Source organism: Numenius arquata, chromosome 1, assembly GCF_964106895.1.
Source record: "Numenius arquata chromosome 1, bNumArq3.hap1.1, whole genome shotgun sequence".
Classification (NCBI taxonomy): domain Eukaryota; kingdom Metazoa; phylum Chordata; class Aves; order Charadriiformes; family Scolopacidae; genus Numenius; species Numenius arquata.
Genome location: NC_133576.1, coordinates 65,585,577 through 65,602,590, shown reverse-complemented (window position 1 = coordinate 65,602,590; position 17,014 = coordinate 65,585,577). Strand labels below are relative to the sequence as shown.

At 39.8% G+C, this 17,014-nt stretch overlaps 1 protein-coding gene across 1 annotated transcript in view; it reads right to left on the bottom strand.

Moving 5' to 3' along the window:
- The window catches only part of DHRSX (dehydrogenase/reductase X-linked), a 171,222-nt gene that overhangs the window by 56,594 nt on the left and 97,614 nt on the right, over nucleotides 1-17,014 (bottom strand). Inside the window, 1 exon segment of the mRNA XM_074150955.1 lies at nucleotides 6,184-6,285. Within this exon segment, the coding sequence (XP_074007056.1) occupies nucleotides 6,184-6,285 (102 nt within the window).

Here is a 17,014-nt window from a genome sequence, read left to right as displayed (position 1 = left end):
AATGGGTCAAGAACCTGCAGCATGTGGAATCTGAGATATTTCCCTTTTCAGAGTGTTTGATGTCACAGACATAGAGAAACCTTTGGAAATAATTAGAAAGACAAAGACAGTATCAAACAAAAGTCAGGATTTTCATGAATGAAATCCTTACAGTTTGAAAGTCAGAAGTAGCCTAAAGTTACTCTTCTAACTTATTAGTTCTTCTACTAAAAAATAAACCTTTTATAAGAAATCTGATATCCTTATATAGGATACATATCATTCTGGCAGACAACAATGTGATTCAAGTATAATAAAAGCTCTAGCTGATGACTGCTGCTAAAAATCCAGGTGCTAGGTAAATATTGGCACTGCACAATCCTTGATTGCTCTTGGTTGGATACTGTCAGCCATATCACGGTGCTTTGACACATGTGCCCAGACAAGTTACTTCCAGTACCCAAGGCGACTAACACCTGTAAAGAGCAGTGTGTGATTAGCCAGCCTCCCTATACTTTCCAGTCACCTCTCTTATGAAGATGACCGCTTCTGAAAGATCTGAGTAATATCTGTCATGCACTGAGCTTCTTCAAAAAATAGGGCTCTGAGAGTATTTTCTCATTTTAGAACACATAAATGTTGCATGTTAGTGTCCTTATCAATCTTCTAGTTTTGCCCATTATCCATGGAATATCCATTTTAAGCCAATCACCCCCCAACCTCAAATTACATTTTCCAGTTCTAAACATCTCCCAAAGGCCCAGCTGTCTCATATCTAGTATTTATCATCCATTACATACAGGTAAAGGGGTACTTGCCCTACTGTTTGTTGTCTTCTCTCTTTCTTCCTGTCCCTCTATACTTTTTCGATCACAGCTTTTCTTATGTATTGGTCTAATTTGTCTTTGAGGAAGGAGAAAGATGAAACATGATGCTGTAATCAAGTCACTGGAAGGAGATTCATGAGATATCAGATCCTGAGTTCACCACAGCCTTCCTGTGTGGCTGGAGAAGAAGCATTATTTTTGATGAAATCCAAGTTCCTCAGAAGTCAGCAGCAACCCTCCTCAGTAACTTTCACTCAAGGCCCTCTACAGTGAACTTCTCTGGAGTTTCTCCCCTTTTCATTTTATGGTCTGTGTAGCCTGCAGCTGCTACAGAAAGGGGAGCGGGCTCTTACCTAATGCAGTGGGACAGGATCTTTTGGTAGATCCTCCTGTGATAATGTAAGTAACTATTGTTAAACCTAACTAATCAATAAAACCTGTGAAGAGGTAGGTACATATAAAGTTCTTCGCATTTGATATATCCACTCCTCCAGTCTCATACTTCTGAAGATCTGATGCTGCAATTATTCAAATACAAAAATAACTTAATATGTGATCAGCCATGGTACCATCCATAGGACTACTCAAATGACTCCCTACAAAGATTATGGCTGGACTGTACATGGCTGATCTGTGTGTAGGTAACACAAAAAGATATGTATATTTCACATGCTTACCCACTGATACAGCTTTTTATTGGTACCCTAGGAACTAAAGAGGGAAGCTTATAGAGACTTATTCATTTCATCAAGAGACTGAGTTTCTCAGATGATCCAAAAAGTATGAAATACGAACATCTGAATTAGTCAGCAGTTCAGAAATATTGATTTTAAATTGGCTTAGATAGGCTTCAACCTGAAATATATTAACTGTAATCTGTCTACAATAGGCTAATAATATCCTCAAATCTCTAAATTCTTTTTTTTTGTATTTGTGTACATGCCAAGGAATATACTAAATGTCCTCTTTGTTTTTCCCCCCTCCTTTCCTAACCTGTAGCCAAAATCAGAAACCATTCAATGAACTGCATCAGAGAAGTTAGTTAGTATTTCATTATTGATGAGTTAGACATGAGTTAGTGCATGTTTTGTATCCATAGGTATTCTGTATCACTAAAGATACTGTGATTTTGGTGTTAGCTCTCCTGGTTTTAAGATTATTAAGTACTGTAAACAATGTACAGGTAAAAACATTAACTACAAGGTGCTGAGAAACATTTCTAGCATACAGAGAAAATAACTGACTTCAAGTTGGAAAAAACCTCTTTGGCATGAAACAGTGACTCGTGCTTGTGGAATTTTATGAAGTGTTTTATTATCTGTCCCTTTTCAACCACAGGAAGATAGCAGACTTTTTAATGTGTCTTAACAGCAATACCATTTTAATGAATGTATTAAATAATTGCACTAGTGTACATGCTGTAATTTGCTAAATGCTTTTCAACTGTACAAAGACACAGTTCTTTACAAAAACAAAAACCAAAAAATTGGCACCCAATTGCTAATTAGTGGAGTAGAAGACATGTTCTTCTGACCTTCTGTCAGATTAAGTTCTCTAAACTGCTTGTACTGCATCCATCTTTCTGTGGCTCATAGTTCAGTTATTTAGCTTACCTTTTTTTCCCAGAAAATGAATGTTTTCTGTGTCATAGCATCTTCTCTTTTCAGCACTAGCACATTATAGTTTTTTTAAAAAATGTTTATGTAATACTCTATTTGCATCTTTAATATGTTTTGTTTATTTTAAAAACTAAGAGCTGAGCATGCACATTACCGATGCAGAAAGCATAGTAATGGAACAACAGGCCTTTATTTGTCCGCTGAAATAATGTGTGCATTCAACCAAATTTTTCCTTTTAAATTAGAAATTAGAAAGTTAAATGTATATGCTAAAATCAGCTATAACAAAAAGAGAGAAGGTGACTCTAATGCACTAATCTCCACTTTGAATGCCCTAAATGTCCATGTAAGACTTCTCGAAGTCCCTGGATTAGTTGGATATCTAAACCTTACTGAAATTTTTCTGGGACTTGCGTGTCTAGCTCTAGGAGAATACTTTGAAACTCAGGATTTTAGTATTAATTTAATTTCCAACTAGATCATAGGCAAGCGATGGAGATACATTTTCTTAGAAACTATCACCAGTGACCTGGAAAACTGCTGAATTTCATAATGATTTTAGTTCAGACGTAGTACTGATTATTTACCTAGCACAGTAATTCATGCCAAATCACCTGTCTTTAATAATATTTCAATGTTAATTTCATAGTTTGCATTATTGTATAAAGTTAGAACTTTCCTCAATTCATCTTGAAATGTTTGGGGGTTTGATTCACACCAGCCCACAACAAATACCATATGCCTTCACATACATACAGCATACATATTCATGCAGATAAGATATGGAAAGATCACTAACATATAGACATGATTATATCAATCAATTTAAAAGATTTTGATTTAAAGTAATTAAATAACACTAATTTAGAGTGTCAAAAATGTGATGTAACAGTTCTTGGCTTTTTTACATTGTGTAATAAAAGGATACGCTCCTTGATAATAAAATGCTTGGTCCTATGAAGATAGAGATGAAAATTTTTATTAGGTTGCTGATGCTCTGATTCATAAATCATGGGACCCACATGAAATCTTATTTTCAAAACCTCATGGAGACTTTCCATTAGCTCCAAGAGACTGTGGACCACACTCTTACAAGCATATGACTGCCTACAAATGCATTGTGCAGATGCCCTGGCTCACAGGCTCTTCTCCATATGCTACAAAATAAAACTACCTCTTCATACCAAGAATGCTAGAATCTCAAGATGTGTAAGAAATAAGTACTGGGTGATACTAAGAAGCCTACCATTCTAGAAGCCTACACTGAGACATAAAAAAATCAACCACGTCATTATGAGATGTCCTGCAAGACATCTAATGGTCATGCAAAATGCCTTCCCATTGACAATAAAATTTTCTGACAAAATGCATACGCACTCACTGACAACATGCCCAACAATTCATTCCTATTAGATATTTAAATATTGCAAGCACTGTCCTCTTCCAGGCACCCAAGCTTGTGTCCAGGGGATCATGTGGTGAAGGCAGTGGAGTTAGCAACAGTGATGAGGCTTTTGAGTGAGTAGTGCCTCCAACCCTGCAGTCCACAACTGACTGAATCTTCCTTCTTAGTGCATTGCATTACAGTGAAAAAAATGACAAAAGAAAAAAAAGGAAGGGAAAGGGAAAAGGAAAAGCCTACCAGTTAGCCCAAATGTCAGCATTTGTCTTGGATGTGCTCAACACTGATGGAAAGCCAAGAGAAGCTGTTCAAAGGTTTTTGCATCAGGCCATTTCTTCTCCATTAGGTATGTTCATTTTCCTCTTGTCTACCAACAAATTACTTGGGCTTTCACTACAAAATTAGTAACAAAACTAAATGCTACAGATTATTTACAAGAACCACAAAATAAAAAAAAAAAAAAAGAGGCAGGAAGAGCTTTCAGAAGAGAAGGCTGGTGACTTGCCAGGTAATGGTCAGAGACTAATCTAATTGTACAGGAGTCTTTACAACAGCTTTGGACATGATCGCTTTGTGATTCTGTTAAAGATTCAGCAAAACGGAGTTGGACCATTCATTTCATTATAGTTTCTAACAGGATTTTCTCAACCAACAGATTTCTCTTGTCAACTGTATTTAGTAACCAAGCGTAAGGGAAATCAAATGCCCTTCTTGCAGGTCATGAAAATATAGACTGATTCAGGCAAATATTAGTCTCAAGCTTCTTTCCTCAAAGAAGCTTTAGGCCTACACTCTTTGGTCTCATATCATATTAGGCACATTAGGAGATCTATTTTCATATAACTTTCTTTCTTGACATATTTAACTGCAATTTTCATCCATCCTGCTTCAACAGCAGCTAGGACAGAACAAAATCCTTTCTTCAAGAGAGCTTCCCAGCTGTGCTGTTGCTTCAGACCCATCATTTCTCTCCCAAGTTGCCCCCAAGCCCCTGCTGCAGTGCTGGCTTTGCCTGTGCAGAAAACTGTTGGAGGGCAAGGGATGCCTGACGGGTGCATAGATCTCAAACCCCTTTTTTCCACAAAAATGCTGTTTTTTTAAATAGTGTTTTTCCCATCTGTGTAACAGTTTGTACTCTATATCTTTAAAAGTAGGCATGTAAAACTGGAAAGATTTTGTAACCAGGATTAAATATCCACTACCTTTAATTATTGCACAATTAAAATAATAATGGTAGGCTTTTTTGACTAATCAAATAAAAATGAACATTTAATTGAACATTTCATGAATGTTTCATATCAATCAGGAAATAAAATACTCTTGAATTTTTATTGCAATATTTGCTTGTGTTACTGAGAGCTCTTTAAGGCATCAACAAATGTAACAAACCCATTTATTTACAGCACGTTTGCCCTCACTAGGACTGAAGGGTGCACAGGAAAACAGAAGATGTTCTTTGGGATGTCTTAATAAAAATATATGTAAATAATTGGGAAAACAAGAACAGCAGCATATAACAGCAGAAAATTTCTAAAAGAAGCCTGAATTGTTGCTGGTGGGTTTTTCCCCTTGTTAAATAGACAGGTGAAAATTCCCCTTTAGGAAAGTGCATGCAGAGCATGCAGGGTTTTTGGAGGAAAATTATTGCACGGGCTGGTTTCCAAAAATACTGTGGCTATAAAACATAATTAGACAGCAAGTATGTGAATAACAAAAGTTAAAATCCCTAAGAGTAATGAGATTTATTTGATAATTGCATGAATGCAAGATAAATGTTGTCCTTTTAATTTGTTGTCTGACCACTGAGGACACAGCTTTACGGACAACTTTCCAGCAGCACCTTGATCTAGGCAGTGACTGCTCTGAGGTCGCTAGATAATTTGCTAGATTATATTTCAGATGGATTACACCCCAATGCAGCTTCCCAGGCAGCCACAGGGAATGCATGTGTTCATACAGGGAAAATAGAAGGGGAGAGAAAGTAAATAAAGTTGAAAGGACAGGTTTTCTACAGGCATAAAGTACAGATTTCCTTTCCTTTTTTTTTTTTTTTTTTTAATTAGGGATGTTCAGATTCTTGTGCAGTGGAATGATTTTTAGTGCTGGAGAGCTAAAAAACACAGCAAAGGAACAAGACTTGCAATAACATCATGAGCAGGTGTGGCACTGAAGTGTTCAGCCTGACAATCTCTCCAAAAAATGCAATTTAACTCCTAGAAAGACATCCAGGTTAATGCAGCTATATTGTAACCTGCCATATGGTTCAGATAATTGATTTGAAATGTGAAGTGATAGACAAGAGCCCCATTTGTTGCATCTTCCCCTGCAGTTACGTGAAGAAAAATCCAAAACTCACCATTATTCACCAGGACATGGAGTGGACAATTCTTTGCTCTAAACCGCTGCACAAATTGCCGTATAGACTTCATGGAAGCCAAATCACAGTATAAAAACTCCACTGGGAGAAAAGAGGACATGAACAAAAACAGAGTTAAGTCAGTTACAATGATATTAAAACACACTTATAGACATCAACAAGGACTCCTGTGATAATGTCACCAGGAAAATAAATATTCTAAAAATAAAACAGGCTTTTGAAAATCATGCGTGAAGCTGGCCTCAGAAGGTTCCTTCTTTCTCCTTCCTTCCCTCATTTCTATTTTTAAACTATTGATTCTTCACAGAGCAAATATGAGGAGTGCTGCTGCCAGGAGGTGAAGAAGGGTATCAAACGGAGCAAATATGCCCCAGTTCTACTGTTTTTTCTACTGCTACCATTTAGGAAGAGGGGCTACAGCTCTTCACCACAAAGATGATCAAGACTTGACAGCTGGAAATCAAATAGGGAGAGGAGAATCTACCACAAAGTTTCCCTGTGTTTCTGATGCCAAATATACTGCCCTGTGTTTTTTTCCAGATTATCTGCTGAATGTCTGTGGTCTGAACAGTGATGAAGTCTGACAACACATTATAAAAGAAAGCTTTATTGAGGCAATAGGAAAGATGAGCAACAGCGTGCCCATACGGCAACTCATCCGATCACTGATAGCAAACATGGCATTGTAAGTGATGCCATGGCTCTGGTGGACAGCCAAAGACACTTGGTGTCCAGGTCACCTAGCAGCAACAACCAGTCACATAAATGCCTTTTGAATGTGGGTAAGAGTCACGCTTCCCCTTGGCTTCATCAATGGCAGTGTGACTTGAGAGGATCAGACCTCACATGGATACTGTGGGCTGATGTCAGTCAAGGGCCGGGGTGTCAGTGTCTCAAAACATATTTAACACTGGTATGTTTTTATTTCCAAGAAAACATGTTTCTAACAAAAGCATCCTTTGTCCAAATCATTAGTCAGCCACTGACCTTCACTAGGACACTACAAAATTAATTAATTAAAATAAAAAAGATTACTCAAATCCCCCAATAACTTTAAACCCATCAGGTCTGAAAATTATCCTCCTGTTGCAGTTGTTCAGCTTTCACCCCTTGACTTTCACAGCACTGCCTTGCCTTGCATGACAACCACAATCAGGGTTATGAAGTGCTGGAGCGTGTCCAGAGGAGAGCCACCAAGCTGGTGAGGGGTCTAGAGAACAAGTCATATGAGGAGAGGTTGAGGGAACTGGGCATGTTTAGTTTGGAGAAGAGGAGGCTGAGGGGGGACCTCATTGCCCTCTACAACTACCTGAAAGGAGGGTGTAGAGAGGCAGGTGTTGCCCTCTTCTCCGAAGGGAATAATGACAGGACCAGAAGAAATGGTCTGAAGTTGCAGCAGGGGAGGATTAGATTAGATATTAGGAAGAATTACTTTACTGGGAGAGTGGTCAGGCACTGGAACAGCCTGCCCAGGGAGGTGGTGGAGTCGCCATCCCTGGAGGTATTTAAGAAACGTATAGACATGGCACTTCAGGGCATGCTCTAGTGCCCAAGATTGTTGGTTTGTGTCTGTTTGTGGGTGGTTTTTGTTCTGGGGGTTTTTTGTGTGTTTTTTGGTTTTTGGTTTTTGTTTGGTTTTTTTGGTTTGTTTTTTTTTTGTGGTTGGACTTGATGATCTCAAAGGTCCCTTTCAACCCTGAAGATTCTGTGATTCTTTGAAGTGAAAACAAGCAGTGCTCCCCCGCAACAACAGCAGTAGCACACAAGCAATCCAAATTCTTTAGCAGCTCTGCAAAGGGGGAAAAGACAGAAAATTGTGACCACATCCACCTGTTTTAGCCTTTTAGGAAGTATACATATTGCATGCCAGGCTTTTGGTTTGTTGCAGCATTGGCTATGTTTCAAGCAAGAAAATGTGAGTCTCTGGAGCAGATGTTACTCTGTCTTCTGGTTTGCTACATGCTGTGGTGGGACTCCAAGTCAAATAGAGGTCGTCAACTCCATCCCAGCCAGGCTCATTACACTAGAGCTCTGCAGTGAATTTGCCTGAACCTCTTCCATAAAGTGAATTTTCCAAGAAAGACCAAAAGGTGTTTCAGCTTTTCTAGAAAATTCAGACAGTACTGAGCAACCTCCAGTGACTAAGCCCAGCAGAAAGAAAGGCGAGGGCTGTACAAGGGTCCTCTTGCTCGCTTGCTGGGTGAGTTTTTACAATCTGGTTTGATTTCAACAAACTCCCTGATTTCCTGAGCTGTGACAACCTCTGCACAGATGCACAGTCCCCAGTACAGCTTTGGCCACCACAACTGAGGACTGGGGCTCCAGGTCCTTGCTGCGTTTTCCCCGCTCCCCTCCATGCTCCCACCTCGCAGCCTGAGGGCTGCTCCCCTGTGCTCCCTGGGGAAGAACGGCCACCCCCTTCCTTGCACGTGTCTTCTCCCATCTCTTCCTATGAAAGAAACAGCCTTTATAAGAAAGGAAAATTAAAGATATACAGTTCTTCACACACGCGAAAGCAAGCCTTTCTGACAAGAACATTAAACTATTGGGTATACAGGTTCCAACAAAGGCTGCAATAAGAGACCTTTCCTGTTACTCTTTTCCCCGGTCCATCAGCGATGTTCACCAAACTGTTTCATCCTGTCACAACTACGGCTGTGAGCTATAATACCTTTTTATAGTGCGTCTGTAAAATAAGGGTTTAGGAAGGCCTGCAGGCACAACAGCAAGCTAAATAACAAAAGACAATCACAGCTCTTATTAAAATCCTTTACAGGAGAACAGTTCCTTCAGCTCCCCTCAATTTTACACAATACCGGGCTTTAATAATCCTTATATATTTTGAACCTAGACAGTATTAGTCTGCTGAAATTGTCTTAGTGAATTTATATAGATTACTTAGTGGCCTTTTCCATTAAAAAAAAAAAAAGCTTAGATTCCAGTTTTACGATAGTGTAAATACATTTTTTTTAAAAGACTGTAAAGTCGTACCATTTCAAGGACACTGACCCATGAATAACACTGGACAATTTCTTGAGCTCCCTATAGACCTTTAGGAGGTCTGCAATTTTGTTTAATTTCACTGATGTCCTGCATCTGGAGGTGGTAAGGAAATGCAAAAGTTATGAACTCCTGTAAAAGAAAAGAGTTGTTCAGGTCGTTCCTCTTGGAGCCTAGCAGCTCTCTAAAACCACATGAGCCGCACTGTAATAGCTCAGATGCACAAAACCTGGTTGTACTAACTTATTAGTAACTAGTGTGACAATGAATGGAGTAAAGACCTAGGCAAAGCTTTATGCTGATTCTGCTGTTACTCTACTTCTCCAGGCAGCTCATCGAGGAAAGAGATTACGAAAAGCACGATCAGCTTCTTAAGAGGCATCCATTCACACTGCCAATGGAGGAGTCCATTTTAATACAAAATATTCATCTTGGTACAGAAGGCGTTGGACGTTCATTAGCTACAGCATTTTGTGGCATAGTGCAAGGTTCAACCACTTCTTTGCCACCTGTATGGACTGTGGCAACATTATTGACTCTCCTGGATTTTGCTAATGATACTGTATGAGCATGGAAAGCAGGCCCCTGAGAACATTCACTGGGCTAAATTTTAACCTCTCCCTTCATCTGACCTCGAAATTGTCCTTTTTGGCATTGGCAACTACAATGGTGGTTAGATAACCAGTGTGCCAACTTGAGCGCTTTTCAGGCTCACCAGTACAAGCCCATCGTTCCTGGGTATTAGCTTTTTGCTATGTCTGTTTGATCTCCCCTCCCTTAATTTTGTTGCATTGCAGAGCAACTTCTGTCCTTTATTATGACTGTACAGTGCCACAGTAATGGCATACTAGGCCAAGGCTATCATTACTAAGCTTATTTACTTGCTTACTTGGGAAGCACATCATCATATTTGGTATTTGTACAGCACGTCCTCAAAAGATCAGAACATGCTCATGCTTTGGAAAGGAAAACAAAAAAAACAAATCAAACCCCGAACTTCTTTTTGTTCACAGGGCAGAAACATTAATGGCCAAAGTCCTTGTTCGTGCTTATTCGTGCATGGCGGCTCTTTGTCAGGGAGGCAGCCTCACTGGGGTGAGCGCCGTGCCAACTGAGGTGCCCTTCCACTGGAGAAAGAGTGCCAAAACATGGATCCAGGTCATGTGCTGACTCAACGGCAGGGCCCTGAACAGAACCCCAATTTCTTTTTTGACCCATAGGCTCAGTATTTTTTTTTTAATTTTTTTTTTGCAGTGTACTGAACAATTACACATATAGAAGCTAAAGAAAACTGTTAGGTTTTAGAATATTTCAAAGCATGTACAAATATACTAAGAAAATAATTTTTTAAAATGTCTCAATTAATAAAGACCAGTGTTTAATAATGTGAGCAAATGACCAACCCTGAACTTGAACTAGCAATGTGACTTGAATCCCTTTTCAGAAACGATGGCAAAAGGTTTTTTGTATGGGATAAGTATGAGCAAAAAGAATAAATATGTGCAATAACAACAACCTAACTGAAATATATGCCAAAATTAATATTTACATATGCTACTTCTTACCTTTTTGGTTTGTCTGCCACTAGACTTCAAATTATTCAGGTACCTAATAATTGACAATATACTCATGCTTTTGAGTTTAATAGTATGTTCTCAAAACTAACTGGTTCCTTTGATTTACTGTATGCCATTAAGAACAAAAATGGGGGATAGAATCTACATATAGAATATCTGCAGCTAATGCTACTGAAATACTCTTTATTTTCTAACTCGATCCCATTTTCTCTCTCCTTCTCCTATACTTCCCCTTGCTTTCAGGTTCTTCTAGAGTGACAGACATGCCTGTATTTCTTTCTTCAGTAGATATGTTCCTTGTTCTTACCTAAACAATCTTTCCAATGAAAGCAAGTGAGTACATAATTGTCAGACACTGGCTAAAATATTCACTGTTAAAAATATTTCACTATTACTTTATTGTAATTTGATGACTCAGTTGTCAGAAAATTATTAGCTAATAAAATATAAAAGGAGCTTAATTTCCCAAAAGCCAGCTAGAGTTACTGATGCCATTACTCACATGTGAATAGATATGTATATGATGGTGCTACAGTTCCTGCTTTGTCTAATCGCTTTCTTTCAAACATGTATCTGCCTGGTGCATCATCTTTTCAGTAACAGCGAAGCCAGTATGATGTTTTTCGGGCTGCTCCCCAATCAGGCCGTATGAATCCTTCAAAGCTATGCTGGCTGACCGCACACAACCCCGCTGAGCACCTGTACAGTTCAGTGCCTGTTCCTGCACTGTGCACCCTCCCCTCCCTTGGTTGTTGTAACTGCAGTCAGAGGACCTGAAGGACAGGCACCTGGTGGTTCTTGGAGAACTTTCTGACATCATGAGCCCCACAGGAGGCCCAGAGGAGTCCCAGAATTAGGAGAGTCTGACACAGCCCCTGAGTGCCCACACTCCCCTGAGTTTCCCCCTTTGGGTCAACTTCCCCATTTCTGTCCATCTGCTTCTTCATAATATTAGCACACCTTTCTTTTTAACATCTAGAGTTCCCCTCTTTTGCTTTTCAGGCCAGCCCAGTTGACTCTGGTTGCACCTTCCGTGTCTATATCACAGAGGCATGAAAAGTATGAAACGGGAAATTTTGGCCTATGGTGGAAGGAAAACTCAGAAACAAAAAGTATGGACATGTATTGCAGTGAATGATCAGGGACTATAACTTCTGAGATATTCACTGATCAGTTGAACACAGGAAAATGAAATGTTTGGGCTCCTGCAAAGATTATGTCACATAGGTTTGATTTAGATCAGATTAAGATGAGATGGAAGCCGCCTACCAACTACCACTTTTTCTGCATTCAACTCTAACTCATCATCTTGAAGTTATTATGGACAGCTGTAGCATCACCTCAGCAGAAATCGTAAGTCAGAGTCAACTTTTATTACTTATGCCAAAGCAGTTTTCCATCATGTTTTCACTTTCTTTTTTCGTATTAGAAACACAAGCAGGGGATCCATTCTAGGGAATGCTGCAACTCTTCCCAGCATGGCAGGGAGCTCAGAACTCATAGTTCTTGGTGGAAAGGGGACTACAGATAGAATTGCTTTGCCTGTACCCATTTGTCACCTGCCTATTCAGTATCTGAAGATACCAGCAAGAAGGGTTACTTCTCCAGCAAGGCACAAAGAATGGTTCCTAGGCAAGATAATAAAAAATGGTGCTCAGTAGTCACATATTTGTCCTCAAAAATATGTTGCAAAAGCTCCACAGAGGTCCATTGCTCTCTGGCTGCCATACGTCCACAGGGCCACTGAGGAATTTGGCCTGTCGTCTGCTGTTCTGCCTCACAGAGTTATACTTTGGCATCCGCACAGCAGCAAGGAGAAATGTTGTCTGGCTCATGAAGGTACTGAGTATGCTTCTGAGCACCTGGACAGTGCAACAGAGGTGGTGTTTATCAGAAAGGGCTCTTAATGAGGCAAATATCTACCATCTGATAGATGCTGTGTTGCAGAGCTAGAAAAGCTCTGTCAGCAAGGTTGCAGGTGGAAATGAAGTGGAGCAAATCCCAGGAGAAAAAAAGCATGAACTGTGGGGAGGAGAAGCCATAAAGTACTGACTGGAGACTCCTGCCCTTTTGTCACTGGACTGTCCTTGCTGAAACTAATAAACAGTGGCTTTGGCTGGTCCAGTCTTCAGAGACAAGCTTGGTATCTCCCTTCTCCTGTGGTCCTCTCCCCAAAGTAAGGTGTCCTGGAATCAACTCATCTTTCTCAGCAATCTCTGCTCATCTGCTTACACATCTTACAGCCAAAACTAAAGTTGCTCTCAATCAAAACAGGGCTGCCAAGGGAGGGGAATGAACTTCTGAAATGGAAATTCTGACCAGCTGAGCTCAAAACTGTGGCCATTACATGCCAACACTGCGAGTGGAAACTGCAAAAGTGCTTCTAGGCTTCTAACATAAACTTGGGGTTTATCAGTCTACAAACTGTGCATGTGTGGAAGCACACAAGCCACCATTGGCAGAACATGACTCCTGTTAATAGAATTTTCCTGCATTGACTGGGGCTAGCAAAAGCGTTGGGATTCAAGTTTTGCTCAGACGTGCATGATGACAGAAGACTGCATGCTATTCAGGACTGTAAAATGCTTAATTTAAAAGAACTTCTAGGAAAAGAAAAACAAACAAAAACCCACAGGTAAATAAGGCATGTACCAGCCAATTGCATATTGAGCTGTACGAAGAGACAGTCATCATAAACGCAGGAAGCACAGCATCTGCTGTTTATGCTGTGCTCCTGCCCTTGTGCACTTGATGACCTCTCTGGCTTCTACACCACAAGCACTCCAGAATCTCCTCCTTTCTACAGCCAAGATTCACAGAAATTAAATATTAAATTGATTAATCCACAGAAAATCCTAGTATGTACAATCCTACCTATGGTACTGGTTGACCCTGAATTCCAGCTGTGGTAATGGTGACTATTTGCAGAACTTTGGATTCTAATCCTTCAAATTATTTTACATATGTGACTGTGGGCCAAAATGTTCGTTGTTGCCTGTTGTGCATCTTACAAGTTCCCCACCGTATTCTCCTCTATCCTTTATTAGTCTGAATAATTTTATGGCACTTTTTCAGATCACTGCTCTTTCATAGACTATTAACAGAAATAATAAACCATGGCTAACTCTAGCACAGGTTTACTGTTCAAGCTGATGCTTGCGATATGCTATTGAAGAGAAAGACAGATGGAAAACAACCATCTGGCAAAGCATGTGAGTGCACTGCCATGGATCAAAATAGTGAGCATATTTAAAGACATACGGTTTGGGTACGGTCATTAAAAGATAGACTCAAAACTTTAGTTAAACTATTTCGTCTACGGCCTTCCAGCAGGCAAGTGAGAGCACCTAAATTCAGCTGCTCCTTCTCTGAGTCATCCATTCTAGTGCCACTAACTTTAAAGGCAGTCTAAGGAGATTAGCTTTCTGTGCCTAATGTTAGCCTTTGTGAACAGCCTCCATGTGTCACCCTCCCGCCTATTCAGTGAAAAAAGAGCTCTGCATCAGTGTTCATGACATAAACAGAAATTCACATTGGGTAAATATTAGTAATCCATGCTTTTTCTCTTCCTCAGGATGCTTTGAACATTGTCTGCTCAAAGAGCTATTGTAAAAAAAGGCATTTCATGGTGCCATTTCTTAACCATGTAGCTTTAACCTATTGTACTAAGAGAAATGGGGAAAAAAAGACTTTATCTTTCTGAGAGATGTTTTCTCTCTCAGAGGTAGAAGGGTGAAATAAAAAAGAAATTTGCTCTCAGAAACCGAGCAGCCTGGCTTAGCTATTTCAACTTCCTCAGGAGAAGTGTATGGCCTAGTCCAACGATTCTTCAACTTGTTAAATTCAACAAACACCCCAGTAGGTCTTGGGTACTAGTTAATCAAGCAAAATTCCAGGGTAAGAACAGTGTTTCATTTCCATCACTACCAGCGGCTCCCATTACTGCCAAAATAACATCTCATCACAGGACAGCCCCCTGAAATGCTTCATGGTCAAGTTGTCAGAGCACTGGGACATAACAGCAATACAAAAAGGAGGTAGTCCTCGTAAAACAACAGAAAAGCCCATGCATGACTCTGCTAATTGCACCACCAGGTAGGATGTTATTTAAATATGCTACCATTTTAGCACAATCCAACAGGCACAGCATGCTCTGGGTTTTCCACACATGCAAGTAGTGCTTTGCTGTATAATATTTGATATTTTCTGTTCAGCAGCCACAGGGCTTGAAAAGAAATAAGCTGCCATCAACTTGTCAGAAGAGTAACCTTAGGAGGTGGTGGCAGCAGGACAAGAGCTGTGGGATCCATAGGCGGCTCCCAGGGTGAGAAAGGTTATCTCAGCTTCCTGTGGATAAAATTTTCTTCAGATTATTGACTGGGGAGGTTTTATTTTTTTAGAAATAGAACTATAGATACATACAAAATTTTCTCATATGCTTGCTGGAAATTAGATGCCACCTCCCTCCTCCTCCTCATGAGTCTAGGTGCTCATCACCCTGGTTTCTGCCTGCAGAGAGACAAAGTCCTCTGATATCCTCTCTTGTTGCTATGGGAAGACTTTGTTTTTACCCCACTGAGCAACTGTTTTGGGAACCCCTTCTGTCATCATTTCTAGTATGTACTGGTGTGCCTTCACATAGGTTGAAAGGAAATATGATTTTGGCAGCTGCATAGGCCCATTTGGAGCCCTGTGGAGAAATGGTGGGAAAATGACATGGCCACACCAGTTTCACTCTGGGGCTGGTATCTGGCAAAAAAAAACGTGTTGCAGTGGAAATGTTTCTCATATCTATTTTTGAGGATTGAGGAAGGCAGCCTTGATCCCATTCACAGCTGAGTATGTTTTCTTCCTTCCATAAAGACCAGAAGAAAGAAGACAGGTCCAGGTAAAATCCCTCTGTCTCATGGGGACAGAAGAGCTCACAGTGAGCAACTGAAGATTCATCATTTATGGAGAGAAGAGAAGATAGTTTAGAATACCCTCATTCCTATTATCTGTACTTTCAGATGTATTTTACTCTTGCTCCCTGGTGAACAGATTTTTATATTTTATGTGTTTTGTGAATTGCAGATATGTTTCTTTTTCTTCTTGGGTGACATTTACTCCTTACAGTGGCTTTTCTCTACACTGTGACTTATATCTCATTTAAAACCTCAAAATATACGACACATATGTGACACACGCATTACAGTGTCCTCATATTGAAACTTTCCATCAGGAATGAAACTCAAGTAATGAGGTTTTTGGAAGTAATACAGAGTCAAGCTATTAAAGAAGATAAAAGTCAGCAAGGCTTTTACCAGATGACAAAATGAAAATGTACTTCAGAGCAAGCTAGGAGCATGAGTCTTCCCAGAAAAGATGCTGAGTCCTTAAGTGATTTAAACTGGTATAGTTCTTTAAAGTATATGGAGCTATCATTTGTTTCCAGTTTCTCAGCTCTGGAATTGAACATTCCCAATGTATCTTGGGTTGTGTAGCTTAGAAGTTAAGCTATCGAATCACTTGTATAATTTGATGATCAAGGACACATACGTGCATAAGAAAGAGTGCCAGTGAGGGAAAAAAGGCCTAGCTATCTTTTGCTGACAGCCTTCTCCTTCATAATATTTTATTAGATATGTACCTTCACTAAAACATGCACCAGCATTCCTCTTGAGCTGTTCCCCACTTGACTTGCAGAATTTCTTTTCTATATGAACAGCTTACCGTTCACAAGCAAGTGTAATTTATTTATTCAAAACATTTTCTCCAAGCTAGCCAAACACTACCAAATTCAATTTAGTTTCAAATTAGCTACCTTGCTCATATTTTTACATGCCTGAAATCTCGCTTCCCTCAGCCTGCCTAATTTATTATTTTTTTAATGTGAAAGTCTAATTTCTACACCTTATAAAATAAAAAAAGAAGCCCTCACATTCCCAGTGTATTCATTTTGGAGAGAGAATCAACGTGAGCTTCAGTGAAGAAGCTGTTCAGAAAGTCACGGGTTTGCTAAAACAAGGCTACCATAATTACAGGTACTCCTAGAGCCATAATATTTGTAGAACAGACTTTTTGTTTTAGTTGCTACAGTATTGAAGCTCCAAATCCAATTAGCCTGCATTTGGACTGAAATAGCTCAGCCCTGATGATACTCCAGTTCCCACAGCGGCCCAGAACTGAGCTGGGCCACTTGGTTGTCCTTGGCACGGGTATTGCTTCTCCCGGATATAATTGTCAAGAGATGT